Source organism: Euleptes europaea, chromosome 15 (genome assembly GCF_029931775.1).
Source record: "Euleptes europaea isolate rEulEur1 chromosome 15, rEulEur1.hap1, whole genome shotgun sequence".
Lineage (NCBI taxonomy): Eukaryota > Metazoa > Chordata > Lepidosauria > Squamata > Sphaerodactylidae > Euleptes > Euleptes europaea.
Genome location: NC_079326.1, coordinates 13,992,523 through 14,018,062, shown reverse-complemented (window position 1 = coordinate 14,018,062; position 25,540 = coordinate 13,992,523). Strand labels below are relative to the sequence as shown.

The 25,540-nt window shown below is 44.5% G+C and overlaps 1 protein-coding gene across 1 annotated transcript; it reads right to left on the bottom strand.

Annotated features, from left to right (window-relative positions):
* Positions 1–454: 454 nt before the first annotated feature.
* On the bottom strand, positions 455–23,598 carry LOC130487656 (TGF-beta receptor type-2-like). The gene is made up of 7 exons (XM_056861156.1): positions 23,484–23,598; positions 10,339–10,489; positions 7,516–7,718; positions 3,107–3,918; positions 1,912–2,053; positions 1,260–1,387; positions 455–676 (listed from the first exon to the last, which is right to left on the bottom strand). Exons 1-7 carry the CDS (start codon positions 23,596–23,598, stop codon positions 455–457), a joined length of 1,773 nt encoding a protein of 590 aa, XP_056717134.1.
* Between the last annotated feature and the right edge of the window lie 1,942 nt (positions 23,599–25,540).

The following is a 25,540-nucleotide window of genomic DNA, read 5'->3' as shown; positions in this document are numbered from 1 at the left end:
AAACACAGAGCCAATTTGAGTTGAGAACTTTGAATTGTGTGACAAAATTGTTTGGAAACATTGTAAGTTTCAATTCAATAGAAACGTTAATTTCAAAAAGTTGAATTTAGCTCTTTACCTGATTATTTAGTTGCTGGCCAGCTTATGCGCAAGGCTTTTTCTTCCTCTCCCCCTCCCCACCACAAATAGAATGAGCATTAAAGGAAAAATAACTTGTAAAATGCCTAATTGTTAATCATTTTTAAAAGAAAGCAAATGTGTATTTTACATTTAAAATTATAAAATGATCTGCATGCTTGTGCATAAAAGAATAATACATCGGCTCTGACGGGAATAAAAAGGCCTTGATCTATTTGATTCACTGAGAAGACTAAGTGTGGGGGAGTATTTGGTATATTTTTGCGCAGTGGCATGCCCTTGGGTGCGGCTGTCCTGTTCATATTTCTTTCTTCCGTCACTGGATGCTCCTGTCACTGTTTTGATGCTCCTCTCTTGGGCAGCCCGGTTTGCTTGCCTCACTGTCCATATTGTGGTGGTGGTTGTTGTTGTTGAGGAGGTCATCGCAGTCCATTTGTGCCATCAGGTTAAAACGTTCTGCCACACAGTGGGCCGTGAGTCTGGCTTCGGGGTCGTGGTCCCAACATTCTATGATGGTGTCGCTCAGGAAATGCATTCCCTGAAATGAGCATTAGAGGTTAGCAACCTGACGCCAGGGCAAGAGGGAGGAAAAATGAATGTCAAAATCGGGGATGATGATGTCATAAGCTTAACCATACCTCGTGGCTGTTATTGCCCAGATGTAAGCTAATTAATCTTCAACATATTAAAAAGAGATTTCCCCCCTTATTGTGAGGTTTCCTTTAGAGTTGTTAAGGTGCACCATGAACCTATGTATTTCTTGGAAATATTTCTACCCCACCATTTCTACCAAGAAACAGGTGACCAGGCAGCTTTCAATATACCATTACACAATATAGAGGAAAAATGTGAATGTGATCCTCTGTCCCTCAGCCAAATACACGCCCTAGCTGGCCTTGTTCTATGGCAGGCTCTTAGAAGTCACTGTTAACAGATGCTGGAGACCAGTGACACTGGATGGCTGCTTTCCCTATGCCTTGCTTGAGAGCTTCGTAGAAGTATCAACCTCAACACCATTAGGAATTACGATCTAGCAAGGCAATGCTTACTTTCAACACATGCAGAGTTTTGTAACATGGAGGGCAAATGTTCTTTGTCTTGTGAATTGCTTTATAGCTCACCTGATGTATCAACCAGTTACTCGGTATCTCTGGCCTTCCTCGACCATGTAGCACTATGTCTCTCATAACCTCCATGCACAGTTGTTCTTGGACTTTTGACCCAAATGGGAGCTCATAACTCTTGACTTCTACAAGTAATCAATGAGAATGTTCATCAGAAGTGGAATCATCCATTTATATGTTGCGGCAATAGCAAGTGTCTTCACAGGAAGAGAATAAAAAATATAGCCTCCACTGAAGACAAGTTATGAAATAACCCTAACCAATAGGCAGTGTGTGGGGGAACAAAATACCAGGAGTGTGGTGGAGCCCTTTGGATGATTGTATTCTTCATGAAGTGTTCACATAATTCTGTGATGGAACTGTGAGAGAGCAAGCGGAGGCCACCTTAAATAACCCTGCTGGCTTATGTGTTAATGAGCAAGACGGTGTCCAAGTCCTTAAGCAGAGCTCTTTTGCAGCCCTGTTATCACAGCCCTTTACACAGTAGTGTTAGGATTGAAACTGGGAATTTCTGCATGTTCTTACACTGAGCTATGATCCACCATCTTACTCTTTCTAAACAGACTGTTGCAAGTCCAGGCAGGTTTAAATTGTCTTGTGTGCCTATAGAATCCATTTGAAAAGTGTGTATCCTGTGATACTATCTTACCTCCTATAGCTTCACATCTGGAGGCTATCTCCCATAAAACTAAGGCCATGGAATAGACATCCATTTGTTTGAATGACTCCAGATCTTCAAGATTCACTCTGGATTCCAAAACTTCAGGAGCCATATACCTGGCAGTGCCCACCTGATCAAAAAATTAGTAGGCATTAGAATGTGTGCAAGGGAGAAGCCACGTTGCTTCTAAATTGAAAGGCGACTCTAATGTATTAAAAATATATGGTATACATAGTCTGCAATTAAGAGTTCCCAGTTAAAGAGTTGGGTATAGAACATTCAGAATCCTTTGATTATTCCAGATGGGTAGCTATGTTATTTTGTAGGATAAGGAGTGCTACCCCAAAAATTTTAATTTTACTATTAGAAAAAATGGGGGGTCCCTCAGGGAAAAAGCCCCTCCCCCGGTTATTCTGGGTTTCCCCCCCAGGCCTTCACATCCCTAGCATGCAGTTGGAACAATGCAGAGGAGTTGTTGGAGCTATTTGGAGCCCAGGAGATCTGTGCTTTTCAATTAGGAGGTGGAGGTTCTGCCAATAAGGCTTCAGCTCAGTTCCTAGAAGGCTACAGTATGATACAGTGCAACTGCTGGGGGGGAGAGATGGAGTCCTACGATACATGCATGATACTGAAGATGTAATTACACAGCACATTGATAATGCAACTTGCGAGGGTCCTTGATAGAAAGCCATTCTTGTTACCCATTTCAAGCAACAGGGACAAATCATATGCTATCAATAAAAACTGCTGCTGTTGCTGTCATTTGTTATTTGGAAGATGAACCTTCCCCCCACCTTCTCTTGCCAAGCCAATAAATACCCTAATTGTATTTTCTTCCCTTCATAGGAAGGGGGAAAGGCACCATAAACTGCAGTTGAGGAGGCACTCTGGGACATGACTGATGTATTGAGGAGAGTTTCTAGCTCCTCTGAAGTGACTGCAGAAGACAGGCATTGACTACAAAGTATATCGGTGGTTCATGCCAAAGACATGCTGCAAAGGAATGAGAAAAGAGCTGGCCTTAAATTTGACTGCATGGGGATTTGAAGTAAGCCAGTATCTTTTATAGTGAGCCTTTCCTCATTGCAAACTATCCATTATTGTAGGTCCGGTTTGGCATTCTGAAGGCCGTTCTGCTTTCCGTCAAGCAGAACAAACGACTTAGCCATTTTTCAGTACTCACCTGTCCACTATTAGCAAAATCCTCCACACTCAAAGCTGGATCTAGCCTCAGAGCAATTCCGAAATCACAGAGCACACATTCCTGTTCATTTGTCATTAGGATGTTGCTGCTTTTGATGTCCCGGTGGGCGATGGGGATCTTTGGACTGCCACAAGGAGTGTAGTCGCTGTGCAAGTGAGCCACACCGCTCACTAGGGAACCTGCCATCTTTTGCAAGTCCCTCCAGCTCAGAATGTGCCTGGACAAGTAGTCCTTGAGGTTTCCTTGACTATGGTAGGCTGTGATGAGCCAGTATTCTTTCTGGAGGCCAGAGTGCCTCTCTTCCGCGGTGAGGAACTGAAGGATGCTGTCATGCTTGAGGTTGACATCAGTGAAGATTTGGCTCTCGTTTCTCCAGGAGGTATACTCCTCACAAGGGAAAATCTTCACTGCCACCGTCTCATATTGGCCTGACGAGGCATGCTTGAGTTTTGCTCTCCAGACTTCAGCAAACTGCCCCTTCCCCACTCTCTCATCCAGCTCAATGGGCAACAGTTCAGTGTTGTGGTTGATGTTGTTGGCACAGGCTGAGCTCAGGGTGGCGTGGTTGTCTATCTTGACAGATAGTATCTCATCGTAGTTGTGGGCTCCACTGGATTCAGGCAGCATGTGGCGCTGGGTTTGTTTCTGGGCCCAGTCTTTAGATCTTTTCCTCTGCTTGTGGGTTCGGCAGAGATAGAATATCGCTGTTATCATGATGGCAACTAGCAGGGGGGGCAGCAGGCTGATGGCTGCCACAGGGATTATTTCCTTGCTTTGTAACATAGAATACCCTGGGGTGAAAGGGAAAAGAAGAGATGGCAAGAATATCTCTGCATATGTAAACATGCTAATACAGAACAGCTTTTCATAACATTAATATCTACTCCTGTGTCCAAGTTGAGAAACCTGAGCCAAGAAGGGGCCACAGCTCAGTGGCAGAGCACATGCTTTGCATAGAGAAGATCCCCTTCAGTCCCTGGATCTCAGATATCAAGGCTGGGAGAGACCTCTTCCTGATACCCAAGAGAGCTACTTTCAATCAGAGTTAACACCGGCTTAGATGAACCAATGGTATGCCTAAGCGCAAGGCTGTTGCCTACGAATCTCAGGATGACAGAGCCAAAATCTCTGCTCCCTGTAATTAATAGTCTTTGCAAGAACTCAACTACTAGATTATGTACATGGAAGCACATGAGAATAGTATGGAAAATGCTGGTAACACATTGGCTCCCAGCCTTTTGAATACTAAATGGCCCTGTTATTAATTATCAGATTATTCTGAGGAAAGAATACTCATTAAAGTGGCCCATCCTTTTGACATATGCCGTTTCTCATTGCTAGTCATGAAATTCAAACAAAATGTTGTTGAGAGGAGTTTTGGACAAATGTAATAGATGAGAAAAGGATGTTCAAGAACTGTCTTGTAAGCAAAAGCCTTTGGCTGCATGACCTGAGCGGGTACAGCCTACTATTCAGATACTGGAAAAAGAAACCTGAAGCACTTGACTGTTTTACTTGGCAATTTCCAAAAAAATCTGCTGCAGCTAAACTTCTGCAAAGCTGTGAATGTTTCTAAAATAGGCATAGGGTTCAAGCCACAAGATCAATCTCCAATGATATAATTTTTTTTCTTTTCGCAAAGTTTGTTTTGGAAAGTGTTAGGCTTGGCAGTCTTATCCTATTCTTTAATGGATTTACCTGGTGGGTATGACCACATCATTGAAGCTCTGAAATCTGATGGAAAGCCAAATGTTTTCAGAATATTTTCAAGGAGTTAAATGTGCAAGCACTGAAGAAACGGCTGTGTACATAAATCCCATGAGCAGCTTAAGTATGCTGCCCCCTGTGTCGCAGAGTCTTCAGTTTACAGTAGCGATCATTAAATGAGCCTGAAGAAATATCAGTCAGGCCATTTTCTATGAAAACAAAGGCTGACTCGAAAAGAAAACTCATATTTCTTTGGGCTTCCAAGTGCGGTCTCTGCGAGAAACCAATTAGTCAATCAGATGATACAAGAAATTAAATGGCATCAAAACTTTTCTCAGTGGCACATCTTTTGATCTTAGCAAGATTGTCATAATATATTCAGCCACTTTTCCATGGTCCTGTTGTACATTTAAAAAGGTGTGAGTAGGAAAATGGTGCATTTTGATTCAGAAGGAATCTTTCTGGGCTCAGTAGATTACAGTAGATGTTCCCAGGAAGCAGAGACAAAACGTGCGACTTAGGTTGCTTGTGCATGGGAGTTTTACCTGAGGTTTGTTGCTCGCTGGACCCACACTTTCTTCTTGCAAAGCTATGCACCAGCAGTCTCCAAGCTCAAAACAAGAAGCTTGTGAGTCCCTGTCCCTTGAAATGCCACTTTGTAACTGGCTGTAGTGCTTAGAAGTCCCCCCCCCCAGAAACCCAAGTGCCCGATCAAAAAGCATTTTAACAACCAAAAACAAAACAGAGCTCCCTAGATGGAATTGGGGGGGGGGGGAGAAACCCAAGCCTCCTTTCTAAATGCCTCTCTTCTGCTCAGAAAGAACTCCCAGGAAGCAGAAAGCATTTGAATCCCCACCTCTTGACACGCTTTGTAATTGGCTGTAGTTCTTTCTGAGAGAGAAAGCTTCCTTGCCCCACGCTTTGCCTTATGCATGGAGATTTCAAGCGTGCTAAGCTCAGGGGAGATGGAAGAATCGGGTTAATAGAGGGACAAGAAGTCCCAGGATTTCTGAGGGCTGGTAGCAGAGCACCTCTAATGGATGGAAAACTCATGCCTAACTCCAAGGAACAATTGAGACAGACTGGGGGCAAACGTGAGTGAAAGAACCCATGCATAACCAACCTTAGTGTATTACTCCTGAGGCCCTCACTCACGCCCTTTCCCCTGCCTACTTGCAAGTGCTTGGTCACGCACCATCCTGGTTGCATATGCTGCCTAGCTCTGATAGGGAAGGGCATGTGGGTGGTATGCAGCAGAGGCTCTCCTGGTGGCCATGGTAGTGCTACTCCAAGCTGCACCCATTACCCAGCATGCAGGTGAGTGGGCAGCTAAGACTGCAGGCAGTGAGAGCTCTTGTGAGTGGTGAGAGGAAGGACTCGCAGGCAGGGGGGCCGTGGGGATGGGTAGAACCAGCCCTAATGCCAATAAGTATTTTGAAACCTGTTACAACTCACCCATTGATTCTGAAACTCATCAATGATGCATATGGGTTATTTAATAGGAAAAATAGACTTACTGACTTGGATCAGATTACATACTCATTCTGGTTATATCTTTCAAATGCATATTGTGACAAAATGGCCAACCACCATACAAAAGTTTGCAAGCTCAAGCTTCAATATCAACCATGGAGCACAAAATCTGCTGGAAGCATGTCCTGCTCTCACTGAAGCTTTAACTCAGTTTGATTCAATCAGAGCAGATCTCCACTGGAACGGTATAGATGAGGAAAAGGCATCTCATCCCTGCTTTTTGTTTCTTCCCACACATTCACACATTTACTATTTTTATGTTTTTGCCTGACAGCAAATTTTCAATGGAACATTTGAGGGTGGTGACTGTGCCATCCCTATTTTTAAACTGCATAACAAGAAACAGATGCAACTCCTAGCAAAGCTAACATCTGACAGAAAACCAGAGCTGCATATGAATAAGAAGGGCAAATAATGACGTGATGTGGTTACAGCCATCATGTTTGCTACAACCTACCTATATTAATCAGATTGGTCCATCCAGCTCACTGTTGTCTGTTCCAGCTAGCTGTTCAGGCAAGGGTTTTTCCTTGGTCTGTCACCTTAGATCTTTTTAACTAGATATCCTGGGGAGTAAATCTGAGGGCCAAACTAGATGTTATGGTAGCCACTGGTTTGACCTGTGGCCACCACCACCATTTTAGCTCAAGAACTTGACCAAAAATACCACAATTGGACCTTCATTTTGGGGGGATGAGGCAATCTTCTCTCCCCCGCCCCCATGGTAGTTTTGGTACTTGAAAAGGTGTATGGGGGGGGGGGGGACAAGATCAGCGGGTTTCCCCAAGTTGTGACATTTTAAGAGGTCAAATTCTTCCTTAAAATGGCAGCAGCAGCCTCAGGTCAAACCCGTTGTCACCGTAATGTCTAGTTTGGCCCTGAGAATTCCTTATGAGAATGCAAGAACTTCATGAAAACATATGGAGGGCAGGAAGACGGCAGCCTTTCTTAACATCCAATCATAATTTAAATGTGTAATATATCTTCTAGGTACCCATACTTGACATTCACCCCAGCAGGTGTGGGAGGATACGTATGAGGATAAAAGTTTCTCTAGAGTGGGGTAGGCTTTTTCTTTCCTCCTTCCTTGAAAGCTGAAAACTTTTAAATCATGCATAATGCACCCCACCAGCAACTAAAATACTCACCATTGGTCTGATTTTTAAATAGAAGCTTGTCGTTGCATTCCTGTTCATTCACACAGCCGCAGATGTAAAATATCCCATCCTCATGGGGCTGGCGGACCATAACGCACTGTGAGGTGTTATACTTAGGAACCATAACATTTTCCACAGGGAACTGTGGGTTGTGACAGAGAGTGCTCACCCTAATGCTTTCATTATCTTGTTTCCTGAAACATACAATCAAGAACTGACTGTTATGAAGACAGCATGATGTTAGCCAGCTGTGCTTTCAACATCACTCAAGTAACATGGAAATTGCCATGAAGCTTTTTAAACATCTCTGCTCATACAAGTCTCCTGTCTTGTTTTTTGTTTTTTCCTACTTGCCCCCAGTCTTGAACATGGATGACCAAAGCTAAACACAGTATTCCTGTTCTGGCTTCATCTGTGTTTTACCCAAGGGTATGGAGGATTCTTAGTATCATCAGCATCACGCCTGGTAGGCCATTCCTGTTGCCTAATGGACGATCACATCTCGTCTGATACATCTCAAAGTTATATTTGTCCTCTTTGTAGCTGCATCGCAATGGATATTTCTATTCATCTTGCAATACTAGTTGACCACAAACACTTGCATTTCTATCTGATGAACTGCTATATTATTTAAAATGTTCATTGTTGTTCCCACCGATATGACTTTTTAAAACACATTCTAATTTTATGTCCAATTCATGCTGTAGAACTGCCTTATCCTTTTCTCTCCGATGGCTTCTAATTTTGTGTTGTCTGCAGTTTTCATTTACATGTTCCCCTTCTCTCTCAAGGGCCCCAATGAAAACATATAACAAAATAGGCTCCAAGATTTATCCTAGAGGTCACTATTTACTTTTCTCCAGCATACAAATGCACAGCTTATTTTTGTCTTCTATTTCACTTACATGAATAAGAACATTGTAGAAGACAAAGAAGAATGAAAACAGATTTAAGAAAAGGGATGCTTTAGGAAAAAGAGAATTTTTTGTGTGAGTTTGAACCCCCCCCCCCCCATTTATGAAAACTATGCTTCTTCCCTTACCCCAAAATGAAATTCAGGGTTTTCCAGATTCTACTTACACCACCAGTTGTTGTTTTTTGTGTTTTTGTGGTGGGAACAGTAAGTAACATATTTCCTGCTCTAATTACAATTTCATTTTGAATTTAAGTATTCTGAAAAAATGGAGGGTAGTTAATAGAAAACAGCACGTGTGTGTAATGGAGAGAAATGAATACGGTTAACAAAGGACTATTTAACCACTTGAATGGGAGGGATATACAGTTTTGGCCCTCACCTGGAAAGCTCAGGCTAGTCCAGTCTCATCAGATCATCCGATCTCGGAAGCTAAGGAGGGTCAGTGCTGGTAAGTAGTTGGATGGGAGACCATCAAGGAAATCCAAGGTTGCTATGCAGACACAGACAATGTAAACCACCTCTGCATGTCTCTTGCCTATAACCTTATGGGGTTGCCATAAATCAGCTGCAACTTGATTATATATATATATATATTGTGTATATTGTGTATATGGGGAAGACATTCTGCTCTATGATGGGCAGGTCCAGTTCTGCCTCTCTCTCCGAACAACGAAGGAGAGCTGATGGGATTTTGGGAGGAGAGCTGGCGGTTAGAGAGCCATCAAATCAGTCAGGGAGGAGATCTAGAGCTGCGTGGAAGGGAGATCACAGTTTGAGCCAGTATGTGAGAAAATAATAATCTGAAACTGGCTGAAAGGAAGATAACTTTCAAGGAAGGAAACCCACACACCCGTAAACATGTCAGGCCTCGGCCTCTGTATACATATGTGTGTGTGTGTGAGTTGTGCCATCAAGTCGCTTCCGACTCATGGCGACCCTATGAATGAAAGTCCTCCAAAACGTCCTGTCTTTGACAGCCTTGCTCAGATCCTGCCAATTGAAGGCTGTGGCTTCCTTTATTGAGTCCATCCATCTCTTGTTGGGTCTTCCTCTTTTCCTGCTGCCCTCAACTTTTCCTAGCATGACTGTCTTTTCTAGTGACTCTTGCCTTCTCATATACATATGAATAAATGGTGGCAGTGTGAGACTATAGCAGTGTTTGAGCCCCAACCCCAATAGCTCTGTGAAATATCTGAATGAGGAGTGGTTGATAAGAGGACTGGGCTGCCCTGTCTGGTAGTGTCTCCAGGAATGAGGGGACGTGGTATGGGAAAGGGTCAGGGTATATTATAAAGAGATAAGATGGGTGGTGGACTTTGGCTGCTGGACCTACCTGTCTCCTTGCACCTTTGTGATAGAGGTTGTGGTGGGTGGTATTGTGAAGTTGGGTCACATGTTCAATAAAGGGTGGCTGGGAAAATGTTTGCAAAGTTTCCACTGGAGCTGCGTTCCTCTGTGTTGCAGCCTGCACTGGTTCCAAGGGCCCTGTGACCCTTAAGAGCAGATTTTTTTAGTGGCACAGGGGGAGGCTGCAAAGGACAGGAGGAATCAGCAAGCATTTCTTCTGCTAGCAGAACTGCACTCATAATATTTTGAATCCAACCTAACATTTCGATTGCCACTTCAGGCTGTAACATGCAGCATATGGAAAAGTCACCTGCGTAGATCATTTTTCTACATGGTCTGCAGGCTCCACTGTGCCATGGGATTATTAGCAAATGATATCTTTGTAGCACAGATGATATGAATGTTCCCTGCTGTTGCTGTTTGTTGAACGTAAAACAGTATTTATAATACATACAGTTATTACTGTCACATTCTGTTTGTGTGTGCATTATTTTATCGACCATTTATTATTTTGTCAGCCATTAGGGGGCCCAGCTCCTTTTTCTGCTTACCATATAGAGACACAGATTTCTTCTGGTTTTTCACAATAGGAGCTTAAGTCGCAGTTGCTGTAGCACACGTGATCTTCGCACACTGGATACGTGTTGTCGCACCACTTGCATACGTTGCTCTTTACGTTCCGCCCTGCTTGGCTCTTCCATGCTGTGAGCAAAAAATAAAATAAAAATGTAAAAAACCAAAAGAGAGAATATCTTTTTCAAGCTCTGGACAAATTATTCTGTGTATCTTATATGGTTTTAGTCTGCACATTCATTTGGTGTGTTAGCCAAAAATTTCTTAGATGGGACATTTGTTTGTTTAGAAAAAATATATACCACCTCTTCAGTAACTGCTTGGAGCAGCTTATAACTTCTGGCGCTTTCGCACATGCTGAATAATGCACTTTCAATCCACTTTCAGTGCACTTTGACGATGGTTTGCAAGTGCATTTTGTTGTTTCACACAGTAAAATCCAGCTTCAAAGTGCATTGAAAGTCGATTGAAAGTGCATTATTCAGCATGTGTGAAAGCGCCAGAAGTTACAAGCTGCTCCAAGCAGTTACTGAAGAGGTGGTATATATTTTTCTAACACTACAAGAAAACCATACAACCATTACAACAGACCATTAAAAACAAGCCGGAGCATAAAAACGCACCATTAAACATAAAAAGACAGCCCTTAATTCAAAGCCTGGGTGAGAAATATTTTGGCCTGGCACCCAAGAGAGAGTCGAGTAGGAGCCAGGTGAGCCTCAAGGGGAAGGGCATGCCACACGGCAAGGGGTCAATGCGAGAAAAGCGGTGACTCTCCTCAGTGCCTGCCTGACTATCTGTGGGGGGGTACAGACAGCAGGGGTTGTGAGGAGTATTTTCACTGGTGGGCTAGTAACGCTCCCACTGCGCTGTTGTTGGACATGACACCAAACAATAATCCATGAGGTCTAAACACATGACATCGTAAAGCAGCCTCTCATACTGGTAAAAAGCATAACTGCAAATATTCAGCAGATGATATTATCTATAAATCAGTTGAGAGGAACCTCTTGCCTCTACTAAATTTGCCAGTAGGCCTTACTAACAGTGCAGCCATTTGATTCTCTGTTTTGAACTTACACAAGTGTCTATGCACTCCCGCTCTGATGTTCACTACATGCACAGCTATGCATTCTCAGGAAGTTTATGCATACTTTAAAAAAAATGTATGTAAGTTTGCAGCACGTAGTCTATATCTTCCCTCCTGGTTGCTCCTGTATTCCAGGAATATTACATTTCTGAATACTCAAATTGCAGTATATTGTACATGCGGTGCTGTGACTCAAACTGCTCTGCATAATCTCATGTGCTTTTCACTTTCAGAACCACTCTGAGCAATAACTGGAAGTAGCAAGTAGAGCCTAAGAAGCAGTTGGCCCCACGTCTGGGCTGATCGTGGCTGTCCCCCCTCATATTGGACTTGACCCTTCTCCTATTTGGCTCAGCTCCTAGAGCTGGAAGAGATCAAAAGCAGTAGGGGAACAAGTTAAGGCAACATGGTTATTTCAAAGATCAAGATGGTAAAGGGCGAGGGGGCTGAGTTTCCCAACTTTTATGTAAACTCTCAGGTTTCCTTGACAGAAAAGTACTACATTTTTATATGACTCTTGGAAGAAAAAGCATTGCTTGTTGCTTTAAGAAGTGACCTTATAGACTTGAATAATTTCCCTTGGCTATTTCTTTCTAATACTTTAGCTAAGAAGACTGCAAATTAAGACATGGAGTACACAGAGCAGATGTCACGTAAGCTCTAACAAAGAAGTTCGAACTATAAGATTCTCTGTCAGTGTTGATACTCAGACTATAGGCTGATAGACTATAGGTATTGTACAGTGAGGAGGAAGAGGTGTCTACATGTGTGTGTGAATTTTCCCTCAAACCAAAAGAACCCTCCAGATAGACACAACCCAGTCAAGTATTCTCAATGCAATCCTAAACAGAGTTACATTTTTCTAACCCCATTAACTTCGATAGACTTAAAAGGGCATAACTCTGCTTAGAACTGTACCAGAAGTGTTCTGCTTTGAAAAATAATCATTTAATGAGTTGCAAGGACAGCTGGCCTTCCCCCAACCTCAAATCTAACGTCTCCTTCGAAGCAGCCCCCATTTAATTCATTGTTCACATTTCAGCCATGTCTGGCTTCTAAAGCAATCACCAGCACGTGCGCACAAGAAATTTTCACAATTTTCACAATTCAGGCATGTTAATAAATCATCTGCTCCTACATCTCCTGACCAGATGTTACTCTTCCCCAACCACAACCCTACCCTCAGGCCTCCTTTAACACCACCTCTGCAATTTCATCGTGCTGTATTGCAACTCCCCAAGACAGAAAGTGTTCTCATGCTTCTCGTCTTTTCCAGTCCCATATAATGGGGCAAATTACGGAACAGCATATCCACTGTGTCAGTTGTGGCAAAACTGTTAGACCAAACGGCAACTAGAATGTTGTTTGTGACTGTTGATTTGGGCTATTAATAAATTACAGAGGAGAAGCCCATGTCAGTCAGCCTGCAGAAAAACCAATAGGAATCTTTAGGCACTTTAAAGGCTAAAAAAACACCTTTATTCCAGCATCTTTGTGGACTGGAGCACTCTTCCTGCACACCACACACTTTGTTATACATGTGAGGAAGTCCATGAAAACTTGGAACACAACCTAGCTAGTCTTTAAGACCTCTGTTTGTTCATGTTCATGCTGTTGCACTGTCGATGTACCTGGACTTTTGGAAGTGAAAGGGGAGATAGTCACTAATGGTAGTTGCTGCTGTTGCTCATATAGCACCATCAGTGTACCATTATTGTATACAGCTGTTTCTACTTTTGTAGTGGCCATGACTTTTGTCTTCTACATTTGTAGGAGCCCCGTGGCGCAGAGTGGTAAGCTGCAGTACTGCAGTCCAAGCTCTGCTCACGACCTGAGTTCGATCCCAACGGAAGTTGGTTTCAGGTAGCCGGCTCAAGGTTGACTCAGCCTTCTATCCTGCCGAGGTCGGAAAATGAGTACTGGGGGTAAAGGGAAGATGACTGGGGAAGGCAATGGCAAAACCACCCCATAAACAAAAGTCTGCCTAGTAAACGTCAGGATGTGACGTCACCCCATGGGTCAGTAATGACCTGGTGCTTGCACAGGGGACTACTTTTACCTTTAATAGTATTGTTATTGCTAGCCATGTTTGCTGCAGGTCCATTACCTCTAGGGAGTAAACAAAATAAATCAGCAGCTGATATGGAAGTTGGTTTCAGGTAGCCGGCTCCAGGTTGACTCAGCCTTCCATCCTTCCGAGGTTGGTAGAATGAGTTCCCAGCTTGCTGGGTGTAAAGGGAAGATGACTGGGGAAGGCACTGGCAAACCACACCATAAAAACAAAGTCTGCCTAGTAAACGTCGGGATGTGAAGTCACCCTGTGAGTCAGGAATGACCCGGTGCTTGCACAGGGGACCTTAACCTTTACCTTTAGTGGCCATGACAGGCAAAAAATATATAGTCATTCTATTAAAAAAAACCTTACCCAAGGACTCCTTCCAGCTTTTTAAATTCTGCCCTAGATGACTTGATATTTTGTCTTTCCCTTCTCTTGGCATAATGTATACTGAATAGGATAATCAAAATGATATGACATAGCTAACAGTTAACTGGGATCCAGGTTTTTTTTGGGGGGGGGGTTAACGCCTATTGCTTCTTTACTTCCTTGCTTGATTTCTGTGTCTATGAATGGCTGAGGGAAATCAGAAGACTGTCAACTGTGTATCCTGGGCTATGGGAGATACAATCTAGCCATCAAGTGCTAAGGTGCTTGTGACTGACTTCTTCGCAAGCGTAGGCAGTGATTCTGCCTCCAAAATTTTACATATGGTGTCCGTGGCAGCCCCTTCTCCTCCGGGATTTTGACACTCCAGGCAGCTGCCCAGCTTTCCTGCAAAATTGGGCCAGTCCTGACTTACCATAAAATTTCCCTCTAAAGGAATACATACAGAGCCCCGTGGCGCAGAGTGGTAAGTTGCAGTACTGTATGTAGCAAGCTCTGCTCACGACCTGAGTTCGATCCCGGCGGAAGTCGGTTTCAGGTAGCCGGCTCAAGGTTGACTCAGCCTTCCATCCTTCCGAGGCTGGTCAAATGAGGACCCAGCTTGCTGGGGATAAAGTGTCAATGAATGGGGAAGGCACTGGCAAGCCACCCTGCAAACAAAGTCTGCCTAGTAAACGTCGGGATGTGACATCACCCCGTGGGTCAGGAATGACCCAGTGCTTGCACAGGGGACCTTTACCTTTTTAAATTACAAACAACACATCTTGGCAGTATGGCTGGATATCTGATAACTTTTAAAGCTATTTTTATCTGCATTTTTAATGCAATGGATATTCTAAAATAAAGAACACTTGCCAAAAATGAAACAAAAATATTGAAAGGAAAACCATCTATTTCCTTTGAAACTTTCATACTATGATTGTTAGCAAGAACTTGAAGTCTATCATTTGGTCTGCTAGACACTGCTATTCATGAAGGAGACCTGCATCTGCTTGAGGCAACTCTGCTACTTCTTTTGCTCATCTTCATTCTTCTGTGCCATCCTTTATATGGCCTTCATCCATCTCTCCTTCCCCAACTGCATCACAAAGGAGGCAGTGTCATGATAACCGGCTGTTCCCTCCGCATGTTGAGGGAAATCAACTACTTCCCAACACCTTTTTGAGTCAAGGTGCTCTCGTGTCTTCTATCCATGCAAGGACATCTTTGGATCCAACCCAATAAAAATGGATATGGTCAGAGGTCCTCAGTAGAATATTGGGATATAACCACTCCCACTGTGGTTTCTAACAGAGCAATACTATGTATTATTTATCATTATTTATTTATTTAATTCATTTATACCCCACCAACGGGGACCCAAAGCCACTTACATCTTTCTCCTCCATTTTATCCTCACAACTACTCTGTGCGGTAGGTTAGGCTGAGAGATGACAGGCCCAAGGTCATCCAGCAAGATTCCACAGCATGAGTGGAGATTCAAATCTGGGTCTCCCAGATACTAGTCTGACACTCTTAACCACTACAGTACACTGACATAGTCACACTCTTCTAATGCCCACCTGTACACATGCAACTTTCCAATGGAACATAGTAGTCCCATAATTGTTTTGGCTCAAGAAAAAGGCTTGAAAAGAAGACTGAAGACCTTTCTTCCTCTGCCTTGTGGTCCTGATCTGAATTGAAGATATCGCACCCCTGACATCTGAATATCAGAGTCAAAGTCAGGTCAGTGTAACCCAGAATCCTACATGTTACAAATTGTCATGTGTAGTTGCAGTCTGTTGAAGACAATAGGCTTAGAAGAGTACAACTCTGGTTGGAATCTCACTATAACTCTATAAGGGTATATCATACATGCAAGGGGTATTCCAAAAAGTTTGAAGACTGCAGATGATTGCTTTGGATCCATCTATCAATTCCAATATCTGACCCCAAAGTGAAATTCCCTTAGTCCTGTGAGCATCAAGGTCCCCCAATAGCTGCTACAGGAAGCTTCCATGCTCGATTTCAGAGCTTCACAATTTGGGAATCACTGAAATATGACAGAAGTATAAGGTGATAATGCATGGGCTTCCCCCTCTCTTCCTGCACCCAATGAAGGAAGTTAGGGGTGCCCTTTCAGAAGCTAAAAACAGGATTGGTGTCAGTATAACCTGAGGTGGGGCAGCTGGCAGGGCCCAGAGCTCCTGGCAGGGCCCACTGCTGCCGACTCCCCACCCATGCATCTCCTGACACCCTCACTCACCCTGCCTGCTAGCCTTGCTCCTGCTAGCATATTCCCTGCCAGGGAAGGCCATGCAGGTGATGCACACAGCAGAGGTACTCCTGCGGGCCATAGCAGTGGCATTCCCAGATGAGCCCACTATCCAGCACCACTGGGAAAAGGGCATGCAAGTGGTGTGGGCAGCCGTGACTGCAGGCAGTGGGAGATCTTGCAAGTGGGCAGGGGAAGGACTCACAGGCAGGTAGGAGCATGTGGGTGGGCAGGCAAGAAGGAGGGTTGGTAGTGGGCAGAGGGCACTCTCTGCCCAACCTCCCCGCAAACCTGGAATTGGATCTGGCTGAAAAAGAAAATCCAAAACCCTGGTTGTAATGATTACCAAGCTCATGGTGTTCTTCCCAAACAATGTTTTATTGTTGTATCCAGATTTGACCCTTTATTATTCTGAGAACCAGCAGTATATCTCCCTTCTCATTTCCTGAGATGCATAAAAAAGACATTTCACATAGCAAAAGCAGCAGTGTTTGAAATAATCCTATCACTAATGAATTCTGATTGTCCTGTGTGTGCATGCTACTTTGCACAGTAACATTAACTGGTGGTATAATTTATCGGCCTCCATCAAACCCTTATGTCTTCAATTTATTCTTGGAGAACTCATCCCCATATTTAATTAGTTTATAGTTTGTTCCAAGATTGCCTTTTTCAACTTCTTTTTTTTTTTTTTGAAGTTTTTTTTTGGATGTTTTGCATTTGCCTCAGCAACATCTGGAAAGCTTTTTGTAGAAGCTTATTGTTACTTTAACTGCTTGTGCAGCTTTATTAAATCATCGGAGTATTAACTTTGAAAGCACTCATCTGGGTTTAATTAGGGGTCGGGTGAGCGATGTGGCAGCTCAGCTTGGAGCGAACGGTCTGGGGACACAAAGTTCTAATCGTACTTTTAGCAGCTTTCTTGCCCAGAGTTCCCCTAATGAAGTAGATACACTCCCACACAAAAACCCTGCCTTCCAAAACAGATAGTGAAAGCGCACACGATGCATTTTGTTTGCCGTAATGCCCCAAAGGCTTTTGGAAACTGGTAGCAGGGTATATCTGGATTTCATAAGTTGTTTATACCTTTCTCCCCCTTTTACCCGCTCCTTCAAATAAATGTTGCCATCTTAAACATTCTTTATTGGAAGAAAATCTGCTTAGAATCAACAGAATATATTTCCAAGTAAACATAGGATTGGGCTGCAAGATCATTGCTCCTAAGAATTTGTGCTGATTTAGCACTGGCTCATTTAAAAGGAAGTGTGTTAAATCATTGCCTCCTGTAGAGGCATCCATTGACATCCAGGCTTGTCAGCACCAACATGTGTGACTGAAAGGCTGAGACGGTTCTTTAAATCCAGTTCCCTGTGCTGCCCTTTGCCTCTCCAAGGCTGAGACAACATCTTTCAACACTCTGAAGTGCAATCCAAAAGTGCTGGAGATGGCATGGCATCAAGTTCTTGGTGGCCTCTCTCTGCAGAGCAGCAATGTCATCTTCGTAGCCTGCCCAATTCCTGGATGATTTAGAGGCTGCTGGAGGGATATTGAAACCTGCTGTGCATGCCTGGCACATCCAAGCACCGTGGTCCAGCCGCTCAAGCTTCTTCCCACAAGCGTGTTGCATCCTTATCTAAGCTGAGCTACTGGCACGGCCAATTGTTTTTAATTTAAATTTAAAAGAGAGAAGGGAAAGGGGAGTAGAGAGATGCATATTGAGGAAGAGAAAGATGGCCTTAGAAAGTTTTTAAAAGTGGGTTACAGATGTCAGTGCTGCAAAACATCTGGAGCCATCTTTGGACACTTCTTGCGGCATTGTTTAATGAGTTATCCTTGGTAGAGGGATGGAACCCTACATGATTATGACTACATCTATATACATACACACACACACACACAGAATACACATTCAGTAATGTGGTACAATAGTGGGGGATGACACTAAATCAACTGGCTTGGTTTATGAGGACCATCTTAGTGGCCCACCAATTAGGCCCTCAACACTGGAAGTCTGTTGCTACTTTCTCAATTGAGGAGTGGGAAGAAAATTCATAGACCCATACAGGAACACATAACATTGGCTAAGATGGGTAAGAATGAGAATTGCCAAGAATTTGAAAAGCCTTCTTGATCCTCGTCAGATTGACATCTTGAGCCATTCTCTTTGCCCACACCCCCTCCACACATTATTTCTTGCAAGTGCAAGATTTTCTGTTTTTTTCTTTTCTAAAAGGTGTGGGTAAAAAGGGAGTAAAAGTTTGGAAGGGAAAATGGAAACTATTTTTATTTATAAAATTGTTTTTTAGAAGCCTGCCACCCAAAGTATTCTCCTTCCTTGGTGATCAGCTCTTGTAATGTTCCTTCGACTAAACTTCCTGACTTGGCTTGCTATCTGTTCCCTTGCCTTGACATTCAAAACCCTCCATGACTTCCCCTCATGACCTCATCTCACATCGTAATATATCTTTGCCTTTGGATCCTCCAGCTCCTGCACGCCCAGCATTTTGCCATCATCTTGTGTCTTCATACACAAGCACATGGAAGACTTTAATATGAAGGTAGATAATATAATCTGGTCAGTGATGCATCCCCTGGTTTTGTGCACCCCAAATTTCCCCGCAAATGTTCCTGTTTCCTGCGTTGTCCTTGCTTTGTGTCTATCTGTCTTCGGCTTAGTTGGCAGCACGGCGGACGTCAGCAGACACTGAGGGGGGGGGCAGCTGCTGAGGCCCAGGCCTTCTGGAGGGGTCCAGTCCCACCTCTCCCCATCTCTTGCCTCCCCTGCTGCCCCTCTGCTTGCTTGTGAGCCCTCCCACCATCCACATCCCCACCTGTCCAGTACTGCGGGGGGAAGGGTGTGCAGGAGGTGAATTACAGCGATACTCCCAGTTGGAGATGGGAGTAGGAGATGGAAGTAGGTGCTGGTTTTAACCTTTAAAGCCTTACACGGTCTGGGACTCTCGTATCTTCAGGACCGCCTCTCCTGGTATACCTCCCGAAGAGCATTACGCTCTGCTGACAATAATCTGTTGGTGGTCCCCAGCCCGAAGAGTGTGAGGCGGTCCTCGACCAGGGCCTTCTTGGCCTTGGCCCCGGCCTGGTGGAATGCTCTGCCAAGTAGCATCAGGGCTCTGCGGGACCTGAAGGAGTTCCGCAGGGCTTGTAAGACAGAGCTATTCCACCAGACCTATGGTTGAGGACGGCCGCAGGTGAGATTAAGTAAGATCAGTGCTGGCCTCCCTACCCTAGCTTATGATCTGTTTGAGGGAGGATACAGTAAGCACATATACCGCGACCAGCTTTTGTATTAATTGGGGCTATTTTATGGTTTTATATGTTTTATTGTTATATTGTAAAACAAAATTATGTTGTAACCTGCCCTGAGGGGGAGGGCAGGCTAGAGGTACGGAAAATAATTACATAAATAAATAAATAAATAAATAAATAAATAAATAAGAGCACTAATGAACAAGTGGGTTGGGGGAAGGATGCATGGACGGGCAGTAAGGGAGGAGAAGGCAGGCAGGTGGGCAGGGATTTGTGAGTGGGGTGGGCACAGTGGTGGGAAGAGAGGGAGACCCCCAGCCAATCTCTGCCCAGGCCCCACGGAAACCTGGAACTTGCTCTGGTTGGCAGCTGTGTTTCATGACACAGAGGCAAGGCATCTCCGTTTAAAAAAAATATATGCTTTTGGGATGGCTCAAGCACTGTGGTGTTGATTCCGACATGTGTATTCAATCATTGTTAGTCGGTACATCTCTTCCTAATGTTCCTGTTTGAGACAGTAAAACTAACTGAAAGGACACATGAAATGCTTCCCTGTTGGAAGGAAACTGTCACCCAGCAATTGGGTTTGTAGCCTTTATGCTGGTACAAATCCATGTCCTTGGGATGGCCTCTTTACAGCACAGGGTTTCCAGCCTCCAGGTGGTGGCTGGAGATCTTCTGATATTACAACTGATCTCCAGGCGACAAAGATCAGAAAATGGCCGCTTTGGAAGGCAGATTCTATTGCATTATACCCCATTGAAGTCCCTCCCTTCCCCAAACCCCACCCTCTTCAGTCTCCACCCCCAAAATCTCCAGGTATTTTCCAACCTCGAGCTGGCAACAGCCTCTGTCACACTCTAAAAGTAAGCCATTAAGTGCATATAGTTGAAATATGCCTCCAGAGCTAATTCAGGAAATAATCAGTGATAACAAGTTTGGGAAATGCTGATCTATACTGATTGTGAAATAACAGATAACAGAAAGATGTGCACACACAAAAACGGCACAGCAATTATCGCCCTGTCTCTAATCTGCCCTTCTTAGGCAAAGTGATTGAGAAAGTAGTAGCAGACTGACTCCAGGTCTTCTTGTATAACTCATCTGATCTAGACCCTTTTCAGTCTCGTTTCAGACTGAGCTATGGGATGGACAAGGCTTTGCTGGTTTTAGTGGGTGACTGCCATCTAAATATAGACAAAGATCAGGTATCCCTGTTGGAAATCTGGATGTATCTGCACTGGATTTATCTGCTGCCTTTGACACAATGAACTATGCCATCTTGTTGAGGTGCTTTTAGGCAGAAGTAAGCATCAGGGTTGTATGTTAGATTGGTTCAAATCATTCCTCACTGACCAGATCCAAAGAATTGTCATTAGAGACCAGTTATCATCAGAGTGGAACCTATCCTGTGGGGTCCCATAGGTCACAATCCTATCCCCCATGCTCTCCAAACTTTATGTAAAACCTTTAGGACAAATCACTGGTAGTTTGAGGGTGGCTGTCCTCAGTATACAGATAATGTGGTGGTGAAAAGTGCTGTCAAGTCACAGCTGACTTATGGCAAGAGATGTTCGGAGGTGGTTTGCCATTGCCTGCCTCTGCTTCACGACCCTGATATTCTTTGGAGGTCTCCTATCCAAATACTAGCCAGGGCCAACCCTGCTTGGCTTCCAAGATCTTACGAGATGGGGCTAGTCTGGGCTATCCAGGTCAGGGCATGCAGACAGTACCAGCTATATATACCCTTATCCAGATCTCCTGATGATGCAGAAGAGGGCCTAAATCATTGCCTGGTTGCTGTGGTTAAAAGGCAAAGAGTGGAACGACAGAAGTAATGCTAGTTGGGAAGACAGAGGTCCTGAAGGTCATTATGCTCCCCACTTTCGATGGGGTTCAGCTGACCCTTGCTGACTCAGTTAAAAATCTCAGAGTTATACTAGACCCAACATTATTGCTGGAGACGGATGTTAATGCAGCTGCAAAAAGCTTTCTCGCAACACAGCCTAGCTCTAAAAATGGCCCCTTACCTTGAGAAGGCTGATCTGGCCACCTGGATCCATGCCACGGTGACACCAAGACTGGACTAGTGTAATGTACTGTACCTTGGTCTCCCCTCAAAATCAATTCAGAAACTCCAGTTGGGGCAGAATGCTGCAGCTTGGCTATTTTGGGGAGCTAGATGGAGCATGTGTATTACTCCCATCCCGCAGTCACTCCATTGGCTGCCCATCAGTTACCAGGCTCAATTCAAAGATTGGCTATCGCATACAAAGCCCTTCATGGCCTTGGGCCCTCATATCTGCAAAACTGTCTCTCCCCTATGCTCCAGCATGACAGCTTTGCTCAGTTGAGCAGGGCCTTCTGCAGGTGCCAACCTGCAAACTGGCAAAGTCAGCAATGTGCCTTCCTGAGGAGGTAAGGAAGGCTCCCGCTCTCCTGGCTTTCCACAAACTATGCAAAACTGAATTATTCAAGGGGGCTTTACTACGCAGGAAATACGGTCTCACTATACAAAATGATTCACAAAGGTACTTGGATAAATTATTAGGGACAGTGGTCTATATTACTGTGTTGCTGCAAGTTGGATCCTATTATGTAATTTTGCATCATTTAATGAGTCATAACACATGCTTTGCTTCATTTCTGTTTTTTAGACTTCTGGTTGGATCTGCAACCCAAATCCTATTTCATTGTTTATTGAATGTCCCATCCTGTGGATTGTATTGACTCACTCTGTGTAATCTGCCTTGAGTCCCAGTGAGAAAGGCGGACTATAAATAATGTAAATAAATATAATAAAATAAAAACATATCTAAGACAAATAAGAGCTTTGTACTATAGATTCACAATATTTCCCTTAAACATATATGAAAATATTTGTGCTACTTTATCATTGTAACTACAATAGAAATCAGTTTTGCTTCCTGATCAGATGTTTTTTTCTGATGAATAACTCTAGTATTCTAGTTGTTACTTTAGAGTAGCTAGTTAATAGGTACCTATTAAGCACAGGACACTTCTTACTCATTTCTTACTTAGATTCTGGTATTTTAAACTTGCATGAGGAAATAAGCACTTTAATTTTGAAACTTTTCTGGATTTTAAAGTTATTGCAAAATTATAATCTAGCCATAACTACGATACCATTGACATGTTGTTTGTTTATTTAGCTAAGTATTTATATCCTGCTTTTCTCAGCAAGAGGACCTAAAGCACCTCACAACAACAAATAAATATATAAAAAAATACAAATTAAAAAAATCAATTGGTTAGCTACTGTAAGTAGGCTATCACAAGACTTCATCATCATTGAAAGCAAATCCAGGGTTTAAATAAAACTGTTCTCAAGGTTAATTTTTTTTTAATGGTTCATGTGGACATTCAGTATAGTTAAGGATTCATTCTCTTAAGACATATGCACATATTTACAGTTTGTGGCATTTGTTGCAATTCTCCCCCCCCCCACCCTCCCCATTTTCTGTGTTTCTATCTTTCAATCCCAAGAGTAACATTTGCCTTCAATCATACTGAAGTTCTGAAATATCCTAAATGGAAAACAATACATTTTGACAGGTTGACATTTATCTGAGGCCAGATTCACAAGTGCTGCTTGACAGATTTTTGAGTCCTTCTCTCAGTGTTGGTGAGCTTGTGGGAAATCTGAAAATGACTATTCTAATTCTAAATGCACTTGTACCAGGTTTCCGAATTGGTGGATGACTACACAGGAAAATTGATTTTAAATCACATGTCGACCTTCCTATGCTTTAAAGGGGACATCTGATTTCTATCTAAATGGCTCCAGGGTTAGCCAAGGCATCTGAATAACCAGATGTAAATGGGAGTGCTGTTGACTTCCAGCCCACTTGAAGAAAGTTCTTCTGAAACCAACAGGAACTCTAAATGAAACAATCTGAGGTGTCAGAAAAGCCTGGGTAGGATCAGAAAGGTCTAAATGTGAATTAAATGTGAACAATCCTGGGGGTGGGGGGAGTAATAGGCTCAGGGAGCCAACTGACCCTTATGCTGGAATATCTCAGAGATACAACGGTGTGCCAGTTACGCCAGTGCAGGATCCCAGCACTGCTGTGCCATTCCTGGGCATTGTGCAGCTCTGCTGTGGCAGCACACTGGCACAACTCAGGTGCAGGCCTCTGCGCTTGCGGCAGCGTGGGCATTGCTGGAGTTAGTCCACTCCCTAAACCCTTTCAGCCTGGGAACGTCCCTGACAGGAGTACAAAGTTGCTCCACGCCCATGAGGCCCCAAGCAGCTCAAGATGCTGACTAAGGGTGAGACCAATTACCCCCGTCCCCTGCAGCAGCCATGCCCCCTCCCTGGCACCCAATTACAGCCCCCCAGCCCTACAAACCCCCAGCCAGGATGGCCCACAACTCTCCAGGTAGGGCGCACAGCATGGGATGCTGTCTGACAGTTCCCTTCCATGCAGACTTAGAGTGAGCGCCAAGGCACCTTGGTGGTGAGAACAGCACAGAAAGGGCACTTAGCATGATTGGGTGAGCACTTTACTCCACCCAACAGGGAGACCAAAGTCCACACTCCTTTGCTGACCTCACCCAGTTCTGAACTATAACAGGTACCCTTCTCCAGAGACAGGAATCAAAGGGGTGGCTGCACACTGACAGGTAAGCAGGGGTCTGTTCTCCCAACCTCCTTCCCCCTGTCCTTCTGGCAGGGCTGGGAGCCACCCTGGCAAAGCCGCCTCCTGCACCGAGCCCAGCAGCATGGCAGCCCAGTGGGGCAGCAGGAGCAACGGACCCCCACCGCCATGGATGTTGATGCACAAGGGGGATTGGCGCATAGGGTCTGGCCTGGGAGAGCTGCCGGGGGAGGGTGCCCAAGCTATCATCTCTGCAATGGGCTGACAGGTCATTCACTTGCTGGCCTCCCCCTTGATCAGGGCACTTTGTTGGGAGGTGGCAAAACTCCCCCATGCTGAGTGGAGTGGGTAACCACACAATTCTTGAATTCATTCCCTTACAGGAGCACAGCCTCGTGGAGCAGCTGCCAAGGTGAATCCAGCATTTGCCATTGCTCTGGAGATGTACCTCGCACAGGTGAGGGTGTTTTGGATGGTGCTGGGGGAAGCTGGTTGCACCAGAGTACTGCCCCAAGGCCCCCAAAATAGACTCCCAGGAGACCCCTGACAGACATGTCAGAACCCACGAAGGGATGCTTGGCCCCATGTTGTAGCTGCATGTCTCTCTGTTTTCTCATCCTGCAGGTAAGGATGCAGCAAGGTGAGCACAGGCTCAGACCACTGTTTTCCCAGCCCCACTGTGTCCTAGCCACAGACCGAGCCTGCCTTTGGATGCCGACAATTGTCTGCAGCCTGTTGCCCCTCGTGATCTTCTGCTCTATTTGTTTGCTGCTCCAGGAGAGGAACACCCACTTCCGCTGAGGTTATGCAGAGATGGAGCCTTGTACTCTCATCCCCTTTCCCCCAAGAGCCCTCCAATTGTGTGTTTGAGGGTGCCATTTGATGGTGGGTGGGGAAGTTGATTTCAAACCCAGATGCTTCACACTGCCTGCAGAGTGGACGGTGCTTACTCTGCAAGTAACTGACACACATCTGCTCGTTCAGACCAAGGGGTCCTATGCCGTCACCCCCTGAACAGTGAGCCTCAGCCAGCAGCAAACCTGCGGGGTGCAAAGGGAACTCATTCAACAATCAGCTGGGTTTTCAGGGCCGGGGCTGCACTGGAGAGGAACGGGTCAGCTCAGGACAATGTTGTGCTGATGATTAACATTGATTGGGAGGGCATTTGGAAAGGGCACAAAGGGTCAATGGAACATTGTTCAGCTCTGTCTGCCTTGTTACATTCATGTGTGTGTGTGTGTGTGTGTGTGTGGGGTGCAGCTGGCGAGGTCCACCAGCAATGCCTTGCCACCAGTATTAACAATGGAAGGCTCTCTTTCAGCGGTGGAAAGCATGTGGATCAATTTTGGAGGGTCTGGCCCTATGGAGGCCAAGAAGGGCTGAGTGGTTTCCAGCAACTTCAGCCCCATGTATTGCTCTCTGACAAAAACTGATGCCTGGAGGCTTATTTTTAGTTTTTCTCAGAACAATCTCTTCCTACAGTCATTTAGTGAAGGAAATT

What these genes read in the sequence shown, in the direction of transcription:
- LOC130487656 (XM_056861156.1), bottom strand. Translation starts at nt 23,598, where the DNA reads ATGCCCACGCTGCCGCAAGCGCAGAGGCCTGCACCTGAGTTGTGCCAG. An exon ending in ATTTAAAAATCAGACCAATG is followed by an intron (nt 3,919 to 7,515) that starts GTGAGTATTTTA and finishes CTTTCACCCCAG; the next exon opens with GGTATTCTATGTTACAAAGC. An exon ending in ATTTTGCTAATAGTGGACAG is followed by an intron (nt 2,054 to 3,106) that starts GTGAGTACTGAA and finishes TTTTTTGATCAG; the next exon opens with GTGGGCACTGCCAGGTATAT.